This window comes from Urocampus carinirostris, chromosome 2 (assembly GCF_059441175.1).
Source record: "Urocampus carinirostris isolate Australia breed hairy pipefish chromosome 2, RoL_Ucar_1.0, whole genome shotgun sequence".
NCBI classification, from domain to species: Eukaryota; Metazoa; Chordata; class Actinopteri; order Syngnathiformes; family Syngnathidae; genus Urocampus; species Urocampus carinirostris.
In genome coordinates this window covers 49,328,816-49,349,280 of record NC_142350.1, presented here as the reverse complement: position 1 = coordinate 49,349,280, position 20,465 = coordinate 49,328,816, and the positions used below count along the sequence as shown (strand labels likewise).

Sequence of the window (20,465 nt, the reverse complement as noted above, 5' to 3'; positions counted from 1 at the left end):
TTTAGAGAGACACCTGTTAATGACATTAAGTGAGAGGCAAGCAGAAGCCCCTCAGCCCCCAGTGTGCTTCCGTGCACTAATCAAATTACTGCACAAGAAGTGCAAATCGTTAAAAGTTAGTCATTAAAACGTTGCCACGGAGTTTGATTCAAACAAGTACGCGCGGTTCTCATACCTGTCAAATGCAGCTAATTGTTACCCCGATTAATGATTGCGATTCCTCTTAATTAATCGAAAACATTAAAACCTAACAATTTGCTCATAGCAAGACAGATTATATAGAATTCAAAACAAAGATATTCATAAAGTCAACAACACAATTCTTTCATAGTTCTTTACTTCGGAAATCATACAAAAATACTGCCGCAGATATACAACGACATCCTACAAAATACAACTGTCAAACACTTCAGATTCAGATTCAGATTCAGATCTACTTTATTGTCATTCTAGTACACGTGTATACAGAACGAAATGTCGATGCATCTGACCCCCACAGTTTCCTTGAATGTACAGATATAAATAATGTTATATTGTATTTTGGCTACGTATAGTATTTTACCATAGTGTGAGGAGGGTAACGAGGACAGCAGAAAATAATCGGGACTACACTTCCCTCCATTCAGGACATTGGCCAGAAGCACTGCCTATCCCATGCTAAAAACATTACCGGGGACCCCTCTCACCCCCATCATGGACTGTTCACTCTGCTAGCCTCTGGGAAGAGGTACTGCAGTGTGCGGTGCAGGACCACCAGGCTCCGCAATAGTCTAGTCCCCCTGGCCATTACTTCAATAATACGACAGCAAAATACTACAAGAATGTAGACAATAATACTACCGAAATACTATAAACATCCTACTATGGAAATAGTACCAAAAAAAACACACACAAATCATACTACAGTACTACTTGACTTGAAAAGCGCTATATAAATGCAGATGATGAAATGAAATGAAATGAAATGATCTGCATTTATATAGCGCTTTTCAAGTCAATGACTTCCCAAAGCGCTTTACATTGTGCTTCACATTTCCCAATAGCGGCCATGATCTGTGCAGCCGTGTAAGGCGCTAACCTGCTTATTGGGGGTATTAGGGGTTCAGTGTCTTACCCAAGGACACTTCGGCATGTAACACGGACAAGCCGGGATTCGAACTGGGATCCCTTAATCCTGAAACGATTGCTCTACCTCCTGAGCTACTGCCGCCCCAAATCATTTCATTTCCATTTCATACAGAAATTCCCAAAAATACAACTAAATTTAGTCTGCAAATATGTTACGACAAACTACTGTTGCTGAAATACCACAAGAATACTACAAAACCCCTACAAAAATCCTAATAGGGAATTGTTGCAGAAATGCTACTTCAGGTTTGGGTAGGGTTACTTTAACTTGATTACTTTTGGATTATTCCAATACCAAATTTGCTAATAAAAGACAAAAGAAACTAAATATGAATAAAATTACTACATTTTTGTGTAGGCTTGGGGAGTAACGGAATACATGGAACGGGAAAAATGATGTGGGCAAGCTGTTTGGATTTATTTTCATTTTGTTTCTGTCGCATTTTATGTTAGTTTTGCCGGAGATCAAAGCCATGAGAGAAAACTTACCACGTGTTGTGAGTCATAATTTTATTCCTATTTAGTTTCTTTTGTCTTTTATTAGCATATTTGGTATTGGAGTAATCCAAAAGTAATTGAAAGTAATCAAGTTAAAGTAACCCTACCCAACCAGAAATAATACAGGAATGCTACAAGCATACCATAAATTTACAACTACAGTAATACATCAAATAATACAAAAACTTACTACACAAAACAATGGCAGAAATATTGCGAGAGTCCTACAAAAACACTACTGCAGAAATACAATACCACAGAAATACTACAAAAATCCTTAAACAAAAATGCTGCAAAATTACTACAGAAACGCTATTGCAGAAGTACTACAAAATACTACGGTTGAATTACTGCCGAAATACTACATGAACATTACAAAAACACTACAAGAAATGTAAAAAAAAAATAAAGTACTATCAGGCAATCTTACCATGGAAATAGCGGAAAAAAATTCTACGAGAGTAATACAGAGATTCTACTTCAGAGATACTACTACAAACTGCAGAAATACTAGAAAAATCCTGCAGAAATACCAACACAAAAATAAAAAACATTACATAACATTAAAGAAATACTACAAAAATATTACTGCTATTATGGAAATATTGGGAAAAAAACGACAGAAGTACTATTATATTGCAAGGATTGTCGTGATTATGATGTGATGCACCTGTGCCCGCTCCTTTGCCGCCAACTGCCTCGGACTCTGATTGGCTCCCTGTCACTATCTAAACCCACGTCTATCTGTCACCTGTTGTCAGTCCGTCTGCGAACCTCAGTTTAGTCTAGGCAAGCTTTTTTTTCGACCCTGCCCCCCCCCCCTATTTTTTGCTCCCGTCTGTTCCCAGGCTTCGACACGTTTTTTTTTTATCCTGACCACATCTATTCTCCTCTCCTGGCTTTCAACTCGTTTTCTGATCCCGACAACGTTTTTTGCTCTCCTGTCCCAGCTATTAACCCGTTTTTTTTCCGTTCCCGACACTGCCATCGCTCGCCACGGAAGTCCCACTTCCGCGTTCAGAGTGACCTGCTTCCCGCGACCAGCGATCACAGAATCGTGGGTTTCCTTTCTTCCAATAAAACTGAAACTTAACGCAAGTGGGTCCCGTCTCCGTTCTGGTCCTGACAAGGATACTACTACAAACTTACTACTACACAAATACAAAATATATTACAACAGATAGACTACAAAAATACTACTGCTAATATGGAACTTTTACAAAAATGACTACAGTATCAATATAATACCTGGGTTGGGAACCAGTTGAGGGTGTCCCTGGCCCACAGCCTGAAGATAGCTGGGATGGGCTCCAGCACCCCAGCGACCCTACTGAGGATAAGCAGTTCAGATAACGGACAGATGATTATAATACAGAGATACGACAACTACGGTAATATAGTACCAACAAACTGAATATTGAAGTTCAGTTCTTAAAACAGACACAGTACCAAACTGATAAAACTAATCTACAGTGGAACCTCAGTTTTCGAACGCCTCTCAATTCGAACAAATTGGAGTTCGACCAAAAATTCGAGAAATTCTTGCTTCGCTGTTCGGTCAAAAATTCAGAGTTCGAACGCCGGTAATGCTTGAGTGCGTACGCTAGGGTGCGATGCTGAGCGGCGTACGGGTGTAGATGGTGTAGATCGCCCCCACCCCTCGTGACCAACTGTCATCACGTGCGCAATTGCCTTGTTTTGCTTTCGCTTTTAATATCGGTGAGTGTTTTAGCCCATAACTATGCCTCCGAAGAAGGTCGGTGCAAGCAGGACAGGTGAAAAAAAAAAAGTTGTGCGTACAACTATTGCCTTTAAGAAAGACATAATAGCTAAATATGAAAGAGGTGTGCGAGTTTCTGATCTTGCTAGGGAATACAGCATGCGCCTTCTGCTGACCACCACAAAGGTAAGAAATTCTATTCATAATTCTTTTTTTTTTTTTTTACACGTTCGTGTTAGCGTAATCTTTCGTACAGAAGATTACGATAACGTTAATCGTACAATTAGCCTGGGTTAGCTTTATGATTACGTTGAACATTCAGGTAAACATTCAGGGTGTTGGAACTGAGCCCAAAATTCAGGGTATTGGAATGGAGCCCCCTTTCTAATGAAGCGCTAGCCACTTGTAGAGACCCTGGTGCGACCTGATTATTTTATTTTTACATGTTCATGTTAGCGTAATCTTTCGTACAGAAGATTACGATAACGCGAACGTACGATTAGCCTGGGTTAGCTTCATGTTTACGTTAAACATACATGGTAAACATTCAGGGTGTTGGAACGGATTAAAGCGATTAACATTATTTTTAATGGAAAAAAGGTTTCTGTGATTGAATAAATGGGTTCTCGAACAAGGTTCTGGAACGGATTATGGTCGAGGTTCCACTGTATTTTGAAACAAATATAAGGAATTAGAACATGTAAATGTCTGCATGTATATTTTTTCATAAATATAAAAAAGTGGATCAATCTCCAGGACCTTGACCAAATGTTTAGCCCAATGTGGCCCATGACTCAAAAAGTTCGCACACCCCTGGTGTAAAGAGTCAATCCAATGATTAAAATATGCAGTGTTTGTACACTTTCCCCACGGCCAAATTCAAGCACTTTTGAGGACTTTCAAAGACAATTATCCATTTTTTCCAGGACCATTAAAAGAAGAAATCTAATATGAACCAATCAATAGTCCAGTCAGCGTCATTTTTAAGCAGACACGTTTGATCTTTCTTCGTGTATTGTATGACAAGTCAGACTGGCCAGAAACATGGCAATAATTTCAAGCATTTAAAATCACTTCCCCCAAAACACAACATTAAAATTCAAGGATTTTTAAGCATTTTATGTATGAATAAACATATAATGACAAATTGGGATGATTTGGGGTTGACTGGCACAGAGGACAACACAAGCTCCGGGCTGTGTCACCTCCATTTAATTTCATGCTTTCCGCTGCGATGGGTTCCCGTTTCCCGGCTGGTGATCTAGCGGTCGCTCTCATCTCGCTGTCCATCATTTGTCGGAAAAGGTCCAGCCGGTTGCGGTCGCGGTCGATCAATAATTCAGAACCCTGTCCGTACCCGCAATCTCTTGAGAGTTATCGTCGGCATGCATGTATATGAGAATTACGTGTGGTTTGCAATTACAGTGGTGCTTAGGATACCTTTTGCTAGCATAAAGCTAACAGACAATGTACAATACAATGGATGTACTAAATTAAATCAACTGACGTTTCTCTTCCCAAAATTCCGCCATGCATATATTCTTTATCGTCTACATTGCATGTCTAATAGTGTTTCTCAATGGGGCGCAATGCTCTGTCAAAAGGTGCAGGTATAACCTCGGCGAATTTTTATTTTTTAGAACAAAGTGAATTTTCACTTTCACTATGCTAGGGGGCAGTGTTTCGCATTGTCTTCCTTTACGAGCTTCATAAAAGGTGTAGACACAAAGTGAAGCAGATTCTCAGATACCATGGGAAAAATATTTCAAAAGGTTGAAAAGACAGACAGAGGCGAAGGTAAACAGAAAGAGATGAAAAAAAAAAAACGGAAGTCTCCCTTCATTTCAGCAATTAATATGCAAATCGAATTGTTGTGTTATTTGGTAAAAATAATAAACTATCCTACAAAGTTGGTCATACTGTGAGCAAATAGGTGCCGCCTTGTGTTTGTAAGGTTTATTATCGCTTAATAAGGGGAAATGCGATCATTAGTGAGGGGAACAATTGGCTGAGGTTAAAAGGTATGTCAGTGCAAAAAAAAATACACCATCGTTTGGTTGGATCCATAGGCTCTTGAGGGCACCATTTCCTGTGGTGTGTCTTGGGCGAGAGCTAATACTTTGAGGCGTTAGCCTAGACATGGTCACCATGCTGGATGAGGAAAGTGCAACAAAAATAAAAATGATCACTCTGCAAAATGACAGTTGATAGACATATATGAAGTTTCATTTAATATGCTTCTGAGTAAATGTTGGTGAGTTCATGGTGAAGTTTAAGGATTTGATTTGTGAAATTCAGATAAAATAGTGTAATGCATTGGTGTACAATTTTATAGATAACGTAAAGTATTAAGAAGGGGGATCATGGGCAGGTTACAGAAAATAATTGAGAAGCACTGGTCTGCCTTGTTTGCCTGCGTTTAAAGCGCCCTCTGGTGGCGATATGGTATAGCAGCGAAGTACATTAACCACAAGTCATATAAACACTGTAAATATATTAGGTTTTACCTGTCATTGCCTATAAATCATAGTGATGAGAAAATAGTTTAAACAGTTCTTCTCGTTTTTTAGCCACCACAATGAGAAAAGCGTGAGTGTGACGTCATGACATCCGGGACCCATTAATTTGCATCGAAATTAAGGGTATGGTGTCAGAGGAAAAAAAAAGACCCAGGGACCCACACCAAAAATTGAAAGGGAAAAAAAAAAAGCAATATTTTCATGGATAATGAAGCCTAACATGGTAACCAAAAGATGATGGGGAAAATTGGACCATGTATAATTGTTTTTAGCATTTTTTTTGCAGCCGATTTAAGTTTTGGGACGCCAACGAACCTGCTAAGACAAGATGGTTAAGTGGTCCAAACCTGGGTCACTAATGTGGTACCCACGGTCACCTGGTACTGAAAATAGCTCACCAGTGATTGGTCATTGAGATTTTCTAAGAAATTTGATTTCAAACAGACATGATAAATGATCGGGATTAGTTTTTAAATACACAATACTTAATCACTGGGGCGGCAGTCGCTTAGGAGGTAGAGCGCTTGTCTTGGGATCAAGGGATCCCCGTTCGAATCCCGGCTCGTCCGTGTTACATGTCGAAGTGTCCTTGGGTAAGACACTGAACCCCTAATACCCCCAATAAGCAGGTTAGCGCCTTACATGGCTGCAAGGGCGCTACTGGGACAACGTGGAGCACATTGTAAAGCGCTTTGGGAAGTCATTGACTTGAAAAGCGCTATATAAATGCAAATCATTTCATTTCAATCATTTTAAAATTTAGCTTAGAATTTAAACATGTACATCACTCAATGCCCTTATAAAGGTTGGATAGGGGTCTAAAACTTGTAGCCCAGGGGGGAAAATGCAGCAGTCTAGTTTCAGGCCCCTGACTTTATATGAGTTAAAGGGATAGGATTGTTATTTGACCATGAATGCTAATAATCAAGAATACAAACTGCGGTGCCACTCTACCCAGCCTGTCACTAGGTATTTCAGGCTCCCGTAGAAGCAAGATAGCGGACCATTATGTCCTTTTAATAATAGTCTGTGCAATAACCTGTGCAGCCCTTTGAGACTCTTTGTGATTAAGGGCAAAAAAAATAAAAAAATAAAAAAAAATAAAAAAAGACAACTTTTTCTGGATAACTCGATTTGGCCCGACAGCACCCCAAGTAAATTGAGTTTGAGACCCCTGGGTTAGATGTTGTCATGGTTGACTGAGCATATTTTAACCCTATCAATAATTGCAACCCGTTAACAACATTCTAACAACAAGACACGTTTTTACAAATGCAAACCAAACAGCTAGCCCTTCAAGGTAATCACTAACAACAAAAAAATAGCTCCCTGTAGGTTTAATTTATGAAAACGATTTTGACTTTATATAGCAACGGTTGATGGATTTTTCTACCTTGTTTTCAGTACGACACAAGCTGTAGTCATAAGTCATGTGTTTATTTGGTCTTGTCAAAGATGCGAGATGGTGCACACAAATGAAAAAAAGTCATCACGGGATCCAAGCACAAGTTACAGTTTAGTTTGTTAACAAAGGGGACATGGATTACAAAGTACAGGTTAAGCGCTCATCTACTTAACGAAGGGCCAGCCGCTTAAGTTTCCTCTATTTGTCACGGAGTCCTCCCAGTTAAGGCTTTTGGCAAATCCCCAAAACCAGAACACAAGCTGTTAAAAGAGGAATAGAAAAAAACTGGTGGATGGAAAATGTCCTTTACTGTACTTGTATTTCTACAGGCTGAGCACAAAGCGATGATACAAGCTGGAGCCAGCGAAGCGAAACGCGGTTTTGGGAATTTGTGACACTTGACACTCACACGACACGTTCTCCAGCAGTCGTTGTGAGGAGGGGGAAGCGAGGGGCAGTAGTCTGACAAAAACAAACAAATCCAAACGAAAAAAAAACAAACAAAAAAAAACATCTGATTTCTTCTCTAGTCATTCTAAAGGCGGCGCAATTGAATTGGACGTTACAGCTAGTGAAGAATAATAAGTACGAGAAAAAAAAATGCCCCCATTTTCTTCCTCTCGATTCCCACTCGGTGCACCTTTGACAATTTCCTTTTAAATACAAACATTGATGTGTCCCCCCTAAAAATGACATCCGGCTCGCAAAGTATAAAAGACTTTTGACCCTCCCCTGGACCTAACACACATTTCACAAAATTTATGACCCCATGAGGAAAAAAAGCCCCATGACCAAAAAACAACCCCACTTAACTTCTTTCTGAGATTTAACAATGATCTTCAATGAGGGAACACAAAAAAAAATCACTCATTGGGCTGCTCTGGTCATTGGAAACTTTAACCTCCCCACCCGAGACAAATTCCCTCTACCCCATTTTAATTTTTTGCGCCGTCTCGCCTCCTCTACCAGAAGTCCCGGCGGTGGTACGCGTCGGGGTCGCAGTACTTGGTCACCACTACTCTGTTGGCAAATTTCCTTCCGGTCAGACCCTGCATGGCTTTCTGGGAGTCGAACACAGACATAAACTCCACGAAAATCTGCAAGAAAAAGAGGGGGGGGGGGACTCATAAGATGTTTAACCCCACAATGATCTGCAACAAAAATGGATTGCAACATCTCATTGGGTTTGGGAAGGGGGGTGTTTGGGGACATAACAGAGGACTAACCATACAACAATCTGCAACAAAAGCGGATTGCAAAGTCTCATTGAGTTTGAGAGAAAAGAAAAAACAAAACAATTGAAGACTGATCCCACAATAATTGGACTGATTATTTCACGAAGCCAGTGACACTTAAGGAAAAACAAAACAAAAAAACGGATTGCCAAGTCTCACTGTACTTTAGAAAAATCAGGGAAAACTGCACCAAAAACAAATTGCAAAGACTCGATGGATCAACAAAAAAAAAATGTCAGTCTTTTGCTTGAGAAATTAAAAAAAAGAAAAACGAAGACAAAACCCACATTTATCGGCAACAAAAATGCATTGCTTCGTCGCATAGGGCTTGAAAGAAAAAAAAAATCCGCCCTCACCTTGCCAGTGCCAGGCACTTCCAGTCCATCAACAGGGCGTGGGATCTCGATGCTCTTGACTTGTCCGTACTTTCCGCACTCGTCCCGGACGTCCTCCACGATCTCCTCGTACTCTTCGTCATCTACAAGGTCTTCGGGGGCCACCATGTTCATCAAGCACAGCACCTCGGTGGGCAGGCCGCCCATTTGGGTCACCGTGCTGTTCAGACCAGGCACCTGGAGCGTGACGGGGGTCTGGTTTATGCTGGTCTGTAAGCACAAATCCAGAAGTCTAAGGAGCAGTTTTAAAAACTGGTGATCGACTTTCTTTTGCTGGGAAATTGCAGGCAAGTACCAGAGTGGCATTCTTGGATCCCACACTAGCTCGTTGCACTAGGAGCTTCTTGTCTCCCAGCTGCATGCCGTTGAGCCCGGCGATAGCCTGAAAAGGAGGGATGCCACGATAAATTCGACTTTAAGCTATTTAAAACTCACCCTGAAGAACATTTGAGGCCCACAATCACTTTCTCAGCAGCCCTACAACCTTTTTCTCTTGCCATATGAACTAAACCTTTTATAAATCCATAAATCTAAATCCGTATGGGTTTTAACAGTTGATGGGCCTCAATTGGATAGAGCCTTTGCCGTTCACTAATAATAATAATAATAATAATAATTTCCTTGTATTGTCATTCTGTGTAACAATGTACACAGAACGAAATGTCGATTGCACCTGACCCGTTGTAGCGAGCCGATGCAGCCGCAGCCAACAGAGGGCGCCGCCGACCAGCGCAGATTGATGTTTGAGGAAGAGGATTTTTTTCATGCATACAGTTCTAAATTACATGTAATGCTCATCTTTGTATAAATAACTATTATGATTGGGGAGATATGGGTCTTACCATGATAAGTTATTAAAATGATTAGTTTCTAAAATTGTACACGTGACAGTATTAATAGTTTAAATAAAACTTAAAATGTTTAATTTAAATAGAAATGACTGTTTAATCGTAGTAAATAAAAGGAAAAAAAAAACCTTTGGAATTAATAATCAGCCAAATGAAAAATAAACTGTATAACCAATATGTAGATGAATGAATTTAAAGGTATTTGGCATTTTTAAAAGCTAAATCCCTTTTTGTAAATTTCAAAAGGAACATTTATTGAGTTTGGATGCATGGTAAATGACATTATAAAATGTTATCTGTTAGAAATATTTTTTTCAATCCTGGAAATTAAAATACAAGAATCCAAGAAAATATTTTCCACATCACAGCAATGCTAAACTAAAAATAATCGTGTGTAAATGTGTACACTATACAGCTTTAATTGACACAAAATGCAAATAACCTCATTAAATCGTTTCAATAACTGTAGGATGTAAATCAACCAATAAAAATTATTGGACATCAATTTCACAAACTTGACCATTTTAATTTTAGAACAAAACTATTTTTGGTGTGCATGGTAAAAATTACAGTAAAAAAAGAAGCAATTCTTTGGGCGGCAGTGGCTCAGGAGGTAGAGTGCTCGTCTTGGGATCAAGAGATCTCAGTTCGAATCCCGGCTCCTCCGTGTTACATGTCGAAGTGTCCTTGGGTAAGACACTGAACCCCTAATACCCCCAATATGCAGGTTAGCGCCTTACCTGGCTGCACGGCCGCTATTGGGAAATGTGAAGCACACTGTAAAGCGCTTTGGGAAGTCTTGACTTGAAAAGCGCTATATAAATGCAGATCATTTCATTTCATTTCATTATCTCCCTTTATTTTTCAGTTTGAGGACAGAGGAAACAAATTCGATACTTTAACGTTTATTTAGCGCCGACCAACACACCTGATCATTGAGGTTGACATCGACATATTCACAGAAGGCGTATCCTTTTGACAGGCCGGTGGCGCTATCTTTCACCAAGTTGAAGGCCTTCAGAGGCCCAAATGACGTCAACAGCTCCTTCACCTGGGGAACAAAAAGAGATTTCACAACTATATGATATAGTGAGCAGGTACAGCAACACTTATTGTCCCCAGTGAGGGGGGAAATAACCTGGACCTGGCGTTAGATAGCTAATACATGCTCCGACCGGTTATCGGTCAAACCACTGACCTGGTCGTCGTTCAGGTAATTGGGCAGCCCGCCAATGAAGAGCTTGTGGGCCGAGTCGGGCACCACAGTAGAAACCACTCCTGTGTTGATAACAAGACCTTTGAGGACAGCAAACAGTGCCAGCTCCCATACATATTTACACAAATGGTGGATGAATGATGCCAACAGTAGTAGTAATAGTAAAAACCATTAATTGTCTGTGTACCAGGCACATAGACACTGGGGTTCTCGCTCATGCCCGGCAGTGGCTGGTAATCGTGCGGACGGCGGATTTTAAGGCTTTGGCCTTGAAAGATGATTCCATCAAAAGCCATTGCCTGAGTTGTCTCGTCCACCGAGCGAAACTGGACAGAAGATTTCGTGTTATTTCATAAGACACGTCCGTGAAATACAAAGAGAAAAATTATATCACAAGATAGCAACTTACCTCAAGGAAGGCGAAATTCTTATCTTGGTTAATCTGCACAGCAAGCACTGGATTACCCGGAGCCTGCGTGAGACCACCCAAACGCATCTGAGCGTTAAAGAAGTCCATCATGGACTCCTGGGGAGACAAAGAGATTCCAACAAAAATCAGATACAACTTCTAATAAGAGTCAAAATCAAAAGTTTGCCTCGGGTGGTACCTCGGTGATACCAAAGGGGATGTTTCCAACATAAAGCCTGCGAGCCTGCCTCGTCATCTGGCTGCCCACGACTGGCACGGGGGTGGGAGTGACAGCCAGGCCGTCTGGAGTCATAGTGGGCAAGAGAGCTGTAGCTGGAATCTGGCCTGCAGCTGTGGACACAAACAGAATAACCTTTTAGATTTTCAAGCCTTGGCAAGGTTGAATATTGTTGTCAAACTAGTTGAGCTTTACCTTGCCCTGTGGGTTTTAGATCAGGGGATGGTGTAATAATAGTCTGTTGTCCGTAATAGTCTGGTCTGTGCAACCCTTTTAGACTTTAAGGGCCATACAAATAAACATGACTTATGTTTGCACTATGTTGCTGCTAATGTGATGATGCACTTAAAACCTCTGGTTTGGGTTACTTTAAATATTTTCTCACATATATTTTAGAGGGCCACGTTCTAATCTTGTTAACAATGTACACTATCTTGTTTAATCAATGACAATAAAGAGCATTCTGTGCGACACAAGCATCAACACAATACAAGGTTACTACCTTGCATGGCTTTGTACTGCATGGGGCTGATGGTTTCAAAACCAGGTGGTGGCACATCCCAATACTTTTTCACCTTTATCTTCTTCTTTTCACGATGTGGGGAACGGCTGTGAGGGGTACACAGAGAAAAGACTTGGAATTAGGGTGGAAATATAGAGCAATAAAAGGAACTCCAATGTGGTAATTCCCAAAACCAAAAGATGTCAACATCTGGAGATAATTACGCCATGGTATAATTTGACAGAAAACTGCGCACACATCAGTAATTTATAGTTTCGTAGGCAAGACATTCGATTGTGGCACAACAAATTAGCTATGTGTTCAATTTTGCTGTATTACCTTGCAGTTTTGTCCTGTGGGAAGCTCGGTGGCGAGCTGAAATGACATTGGAGGGATTTCACAAAAAGATACAACTAACATTTACATTTTTAAGCTTCCCACCAAACACAACAGTTTCTTAAAGTTTGGCTGAAGCTCCTTGAGCTACTTCGTTTTGTTCCTTCTACCACAAACCAGACTTGCCGTGTATTATGAACAGTTGGACTTCAGGTTTACATAATGCTTTATAAAAGACTTCTGACACTGCCAATAAATGTTTAACATTTTTGGAGAGAGGTAGAGAATTAATTTGAAACATATGCCTCGAACAAGTGGAACTAGGGCAAATGGCTTGAGAGAGAAAAAAATGAGATGATTCAGGATGCTAGATCAATGGTTCTTAATTTGTCTGTTTAGACGACCCACTATTTCACCCTAATGACAAGCTGCGACTCAAACAAAAAAAAAATCCACTTCTCAAAACTATTGAATGAAAGAATTGTGCATTAAAACCAGAGAAGGTAGAATATCTTCACGCTTTTTCTCCCCAAAACAAAATGACCAGCAAAACGACTTCAAATAATTTATGTACTCGCAAATAAGCCTAAATCACAAAGCAACCCCTTGAAACCGCTTCAAAATGTCCAGAGACACAAAAGTTCTAACCCAAAATACTTACAAATTGTGTACCTAAACAATGACAACTACTTGTGTGGATAATAACGATTAATATACTGATATAAGAGAAATAGTAAATTTAACATTTTTGAAACATTTACAGGTACCTTCAAACATTGCTTCAATGGCAGAAATGTGCAACTCATTTTTAATATAGCAATAATTTACATCTTTGACTCGATCCTTGTTTTCACCAGTCACGTTTCCGTATCCTCGTCACCAACTTTCTTGGGAGCATCATTATACAAAGAAAATGAAATTAAACAAACAAAATTACAATGAAATTAGATTTGACCCTTTTAAATCCAATTGGGACAGCTTCGATTGACTGAACAGAAAGAAGAGATCAAACGGGACACTATCACCATCTACTGCGTAATTGACCCTTTGTTTTTTCTTAACGTCATTTTGCCAGGGCCAAGGCACGAGACCCACCAGTTGAGAAACACTAGACTATAGATAGGACGTTTGCAGCGAAGCCTTGACAATCCAGTTGCATATGACGCCATGGGTTACTCACCTGCGTCTGTGTCTGCGATCCTTACTGTCGCCACGGCGATCCCGACTACGCCTGTCCCTGTCTCTGCTGCGCCTCTTCCTGTCCCGGCTGCGGCTACGAGAGCCGGAGCGCCGGTGATGCCTGTTCTCCTTGTCGCGCTCAGCTGGTGATTAAAAAAAAAAGACGGATGGGAAGCACAGGGGAATAGAGATGTGACATACAATTAATATAACAACATAAAACATTCCTCTGCAATGTTGACTACCTGAATACGAAACAAATGAAAACATTTTCTAACTACTGTATTTTAGGGCTGCAACTGGGATTATTTTAATAATGGATGAATCGGTTACCATTTTATCAATTATTTGATAAATCTGATTTATTTAAAAGCCATTAAGAAAAATCCCAATGTTTCCCATCACATAGGGAGATCCTGGTGGGCCATCAGGGTTTAAATGGTACAGTCAGGGTCCCATAAACTTGTATTATTTTCCCAAAGTCGAACATTTTTTAATTTTCAGCGACCAGGAAAGCACCAAGTGTTCAATGCAGAAAACCTGCCAGCATTTTCAACAGAGCGTAAAAACTTTATTCTTAATCAGCTGTCTCCTCCCCCTCTGCATCTACCTGCTACTTTATTGGACCAGCTCAAGTCACCGCCCACAAAAGCTAAATAACATTTATTTTATATTTATAATTATTTATGATCTTATTTAATCGTGTACATGCATACATGCGTTGCAAGAAAGGAAAACATTCACTCAAAGCAGGAAAACTTTGTGGACATGGGCCCATTCTGTAGTTGCACATTACAAAAACCTCCTGTAAGACTTAAAAAAGAACCGGCATCACGTCAAAGCACAATCATAAAAGCGGCAGTACAGATATTTAATACTGTAATTAAGCAAATCACTGATACGAGTAGCACACTTAATTCGATTCAAAACTTATATTAGGTAATTCAGTCTGTTTATTGTAAATACAGAATTGCCGTTGGAATAACAGTAGTTTTTTTTAAGCCAAATTAGATGAGCAGATTTTTTTTGCACCACACTCCTGTTCGATTTACCATGCATTGTGGGAGTGACTTGTTTGCTGTTTCATTGCTTTTCCTAACTAGTATATTCATGATTTAATAATTTACAACAGCACAACATTGTAATCATAGATCTAGCCTCTTGATGTTTAAAAATGCATTTAAATTTAAAACGTACAAAATTTGCATCCGGGGAGCATGCCACCAATCCCTCTAAATTATGTACCCATCAGAGTCACACAAAACTGTATGGGAACACTGAACAGTGCAAAAACAATACAATCTTATATAATATAGCAATAAAAAAATCCAAGTGTTTGTAAAGTAGCCTAACAAACGATAATATATAAAATGCATGCTATACACCTGCAAATGTGCAAAATATTTTTATTTAAGTGCAAAAAAGAAAAGAAAAATAGCAACACCGGAGAATGACTTTGTATGATGGCATCTTATTGTAGATTGAAGGTTTTTCACAGCACTTCATTAAGTTCCATTTCGGTGTCTAAAAAGTACTGTATAAACGTTGCTTTGGATCGAGATCAACTTGTGGGTTGGGACCCAAAAGAGGGTCGCGGACCTGTTTTCAGTAAGACACAAGCCTCTGCCGCGAAGAAAAAACAATAAATGAGGGTCATTTAAACCCATTAACAAACGATGGTGATAATTCCTTGCAAATGTGAGGTAACACCTATATTTCACGCTACAGAAAGAAAAATAAAGAGTGTGTTTATATATGTGAAGCATCAAAAAAGTGCAGATACAGTGTATAATATATTAGCTATGGATTTATTTATTTATTTATCTTGAAAACAAAGCCACAGAAGTAAAATGTTATGGATTTATTAAAAGGCATACAATATTACTTGAGATGGTTTTGCTGGTCGTTTTTATGTGAATACTGTAAAATATATCACTGCTTTAAAATGCACAATCATTTCATTCAATAAATTAGAGAAGTGGATTTTTTTTCTTGATTTGTATCGCAGCTTGTAGGGTAGGATGGTGGGTCCTAAAGTCAGGCCAGTTAAGAACCAATGATCTGATCAAAATATGGTTTCGGAGCTCCCCCTTCCGGACCAAAGTGTAAAGTGCACAGCAAAAAGGTTAATTCAATGTCTCATTCATTGGCTTTGAATTAACGTGCCTAGTGCTGTATAAATCACCAGACACGACAATTCGATGATCAATTTCGTTGCCAACGCTTTTAATAATCTATTCATGTTTGAAGTCCTATCGTATATTATATAATGTGACGACCAATTAAAGCAATAAATGAGAGATGTCCCTAATACAATCGATTCCATTGGATATTAATTATTTCAGTAGCTTTATTGTTTTGCATGCTTGCGTCACACAATTTTTGCGGCTTGCTGACTTGTATTTATATTTATTCGGAAACCGACCTCAATCCTTTGCAATATTTAGTGAAACACTCACAAATATTTGAGAAAGTTTGTGATACAATGTTGTACTTCTGCAATATTATAATATTGGATCAGTCTAGAGCCATTTTGGTAGATGGGAATGTCATCCATCTTCAGAAAGTTTTTACCACGTTAGTTTAAAAAGTTTTAAAGATGGTCATGTCTTCAAACGTAAAAAAATCATTTTTTTCCTAAATCAATATGTTGGGGAAAAGGGGGGAATACTACAGAAGCAGAAAAGCTCGTTTTTTATAGCAGCAAGAATATAGCAAAAGCGTAAACAAAAAACTGATCACCTTTTTCATATAGTTGGATTACTTTTATTCAGACTGATGTTAAAAATTTCATTTTCTTTTTGACTGAATTTGACAAAAAATGTAACCGTGAGGGTTGCCCATTCGCATTGATCGAGATATATGATTCAGTACGACTATTTGAACCCAAACTTTTGCGTTGTCTATTTTATAGGCACGAACCTGTCTTTTTATTGTTTTTTTTTTAATGAATAATTGAGGTCCAAGTGTGTTTTGTGTTGTCAATTACGTTCGTCAAAATAAATAGAATATAGTATGACTAAAATTTTGTGTTTTAAGGCGTTCTTTTTCTTTAATATAGTTCACTTTTCTGCAGATTGATAAATATGCATCGTTAGTTTTTTCAAATGGTAGAAAACAAGCACAACGAATGTCATTAAATTAGACTTTTGGGATATAATCGCGTAATTTCAATAATTGTAACTACTACTGTACTAGGAATTGATCAAAAAAAACCTTAGACAAGTTTATGTGCTTTTACTACAGTAAGCGTGAATCATCGACACAGATTTAATAAAGTGTATTACAGCTTAATTTATATGAAATGTAACAACTCAAAATACAGTGCAGCCTAAGAAAAGAGAATATTGTGATCAAGTGCTTAATTTCTGTAAGGCAATTAATAGACTACAATGACATACATTCCGGGATCCTTACAAAACAATTACATTATTGCAAGTCTTTTGTTCTTTAAAAATGACTGAAAATTGCTCACGTAGACGTATACATTTTCATGGTATATTAACAGCTTTTGCCTTAAATCATGATATTAAAACAATTATGCAAATTAAGAACTTTATCACATTATTCTCTTTGCACATTGTGTCAGTGCTTAATAGTAATATTACTTAGCAAACGTATCCCTACTTGAATTCTCGTAAGCATAACTCATCCACACATAAAATTTTGGGTGCATTCACTTCATCGAAATTTGATTGCATCCTAAATAGAAGCCAATCCGCTCTAATTTATTGCAACGGTGGCGAGCGATCCCAATTCGAGGCTTGAGGCTAAAGACGAAGCCATCCAGCAAATAGACGGAGCCCAAACACCCGATCGTCATGGCGCAAGAAACATCGTTGCACATTTCCACTTGCATCACTTACCTTGCTTATTTTCAGACAGTTGCCGTTCGAATTCGTCGAAGTCCGACATCTCTGCAGGATTTCCGCGGCCCGATTTGCGTTAGTCGCTCAAAAAGCGTGGACCTCGAACCCACCTCCCCTGGTATTAATAAAAAGCTGCGCGCAGAATCTAGCCGGAAAATTGTAACTCACTATTAAATATTTCAGGATTCCGAATTTGCACAAAAAGTGGGTTTGTTTACACGGTGCGTAAGAAAGTCATCCGAGGGGAAAAAAAACGTGGGTTAGCAAAGCAAGCTAGTAGCAAAGTCCAGCAGGAGGGAAAAAGGCCTGGCGCAGCAGATGCTAAGCTATTTTAGCTTAGCTAGCGCAGACAACAGAATGAATGGACTCTTCTTCACCCACACGGCAAACGCAAACCTCCGCGGTGAACTGGCCACCCCGAAAGCGCAGTTGCCCGGCTTTAATTTCTAAACATTCGCGCCAGGTATCGTTTACAAGCCGGCGAAAGGGAAGAAGAAAATAATATGCCCGCTTTTCTTTCTCCCTTCGTCTCCCTGGTCCTCCTCAACACCGGAAGCTGACCAACGAGTTTCCGGGAAAATGGCGGCTAACCGATTTGATTTGATTTTTTTCCACCGGATTTTTCATTTTAATTCATTATCGAACTTAATTATCAAGGTAGCCGTCCTGAGAGATAAGGTTTATTATTTATGTCCTGTATTCAATTCAATCCCCTTTTTTGAATTTAAACAAATGTCTAGTGTTGTAAAATATTAATCCTTGTCCCCTTATCTGTTTGGCATTTGAAATAACATACTACCTGTACAAATAAATTAGTAGACGAGAAATAAAATATGTTGAATATCATGTTTTATATTTTACAAATCAATTTTTAATTGCATTTGGTTTAAAACATGATTTGTTTAGAAATGTATGATGTTGATGAATTACTTTTGTCCCCAGTTAAATTCTGGGCAGTGAGAATGCTATTTACATAAAGGATGGAAAGATGAGAATTTCCTTCAAATATATTATTCTCAGAATATTCTGGACACAAATGAGTTACAAACAATGTGGCAGATAAGAACTGCAAAGTAAAAAAAAAACTGGCTGACAATCACTTTTATACTGAAAGGGTAGTCAAGCAGCTGAAACGAAATGTCTGGATAATTGTCCACTTCAAAACTAGCCTCTACCTAATCTGGTTCTATCAGGTATGATACAATAATGCTCAAGGCCACATCTGCCTACTAAACACAGCACACACTGAAATCATAAAAAGTTTTATGATCACATACGAATAAATTATACAATCATAAACAAAATATAGGCAGTGACACATTTCAATATTCTAATAGTATCAAACTGCTAGAACTTTGTGCTAATCTGACATAAAAAGTAGCTCTCAAATTAAAATCTTCGGTGACTCCTGCCTCAATCCTGACTTATTAAAAGATGGTAACACATTTTGGGGGGGTAATCACAAGAATGTAGTTTTTCTAACCTTTTTATGTGAAATGAGTAGTCTGCGCAGCCCTTTGAGACTTTTTGTGATTAAGGGCTATAAAAAATAAACACAACTTGACTTGTTTAGCAGTAAGTCTGTTTTTTTAATACTATTTATCGATCTATTAAGATTTATAATTATTTATAGGTTGTCCCCTGCCCACTGCCCGGAGATGGCTGGGATGGGCTCGAGCCCCCCCCGCGACCCTAATGAGGATAAGCGGTACGGCTAATGAGATGAGAGAATTATTTTTATTTATTTATGTTTGTCAGTAAGCAGCACGGCGGCGCAGTGGTTAGCACGTGTGCAGCACAGTTCTGAGGTCATGAGATCGAACCGCTTGTGTGGAGTTTGCATGTTCTCCCCGTGCTTGCGTGGGATTCCTCCGGGGACTCCGGTTTCCTCCCACTTTCCAAAAACATACATGTCAGGTTAATTGCAGGTCCAAATTGTCCATAGGTGTGAATGAGCGAGCGAATTCTCTGTCCCTGTGTCCCCTGCGACAGGCTGGCAACCAGTTCGGGGTGTCACTTGCCCACTGCCCGAAGATGGCTGGGATGGGCTCCAGCACCACCGCGACCCTACTGAGGATAAGCGGTGCGGATAATGGCTGGATGGATGTTTGTCAACAGAATAGTAATTTTAAAAAATGTAAAATACTTTTTACCTTAAGTGGGACTCAGAAGAAAGTACAAAGCAACATGTATGTAAGTAAAGGGGAGGTAACATATATGTAATCTGATGTTTTATATTTTAAATATATATTTTCCTCACTGCACCTCGTTTTTAAAAAAACGAGTTGTGTAGCAGTAAGTGTATTTATTTTAAATTTTTGTCTATATTTAGATTTATAATTTTGTATATTCGCTATTTGTATTTATTAAATGTGTTTGTATACAGGACATTGATTAAAACACAACTTAAAATACTTGATACTTGTAGTGACACTCAAAGAAAAAAATATATAAGTAAGTAAAGGGGAGGTAAACTACTTTATTTGATGCTTTATATTTTAGTCATACATTTTTTTGTTGCATCCTGTTTCAAAAATTGTGTTGTTAAGCAGTAAGTATTTATTTATCCGATTAGTTTAGATTTATAATTGTGTAGATGTACTTATTTGTATTCATTTATGGGCCGAACAGTTATATAAAACAAAACGTAAAATTACTAAAATACGAGTGACACTCAAAATTTCAGACATCTCAAATTGTTGTACAATACTCACTTTGAAATTGATCATGATATGATATATAATTATAAATTGATATTGTCTATTCATCCATTTTCTTTGATTATACTGAAAAGGGTCATAGATATCATGAAGATCCTTTTACAACTATCTTTTATTTTGGAAAAAGCCTTTCAAAATAATTGTAATTTGTGTAGGATTGTGACCTGACGCATTTTACTGGCATAAAAAGTTTATTTCTTAGACAAAGATGGAATCAATTATCGTAAAACAGCAGAAAAACACGTCAA

The 20,465-nt window shown here is 38.7% G+C and overlaps 1 protein-coding gene across 6 annotated transcripts; it reads right to left on the bottom strand.

Moving 5' to 3' along the window:
* Positions 1-7,283: 7,283 nt before the first annotated feature.
* u2af2a (U2 small nuclear RNA auxiliary factor 2a) lies at positions 7,284-18,071 on the bottom strand. Of its 6 annotated transcripts, none has more exons than XM_088326922.1 (12): positions 17,495-18,071; positions 13,630-13,771; positions 12,453-12,488; positions 12,114-12,220; positions 11,573-11,724; positions 11,374-11,490; positions 11,134-11,290; positions 10,947-11,044; positions 10,677-10,799; positions 9,196-9,282; positions 8,862-9,110; positions 7,284-8,367 (listed from the first exon to the last, which is right to left on the bottom strand). In XM_088326922.1, the coding sequence occupies exons 1-12, from the start codon at positions 17,541-17,543 to the stop codon at positions 8,233-8,235; spliced, it is 1,452 nt and encodes a 483-aa protein (XP_088183048.1). In that variant the 5' UTR covers positions 17,544-18,071; the 3' UTR covers positions 7,284-8,232. The 6 variants fall into 6 exon arrangements, with proteins under 6 accessions (XP_088183048.1, XP_088183049.1, XP_088183050.1 ...); XM_088326923.1 differs by having other exon boundaries at positions 10,947-11,026; XM_088326924.1 differs by having other exon boundaries at positions 11,152-11,290.
* Positions 18,072-20,465: the final 2,394 nt, after the last annotated feature.

What these genes read in the sequence shown, in the direction of transcription:
- u2af2a (XM_088326922.1), bottom strand. Translation starts at nt 17,543, where the DNA reads ATGTCGGACTTCGACGAATTCGAACGGCAACTGTCTGAAAATAAGCAA. An exon ending in AGAATTTCGCCTTCCTTGAG is followed by an intron (nt 11,291 to 11,373) that starts GTAAGTTGCTAT and finishes TCTTCTGTCCAG; the next exon opens with TTTCGCTCGGTGGACGAGAC. An exon ending in TGGTACACAGACAATTAATG is followed by an intron (nt 11,045 to 11,133) that starts GTTTTTACTATT and finishes CTGTCCTCAAAG; the next exon opens with GTCTTGTTATCAACACAGGA.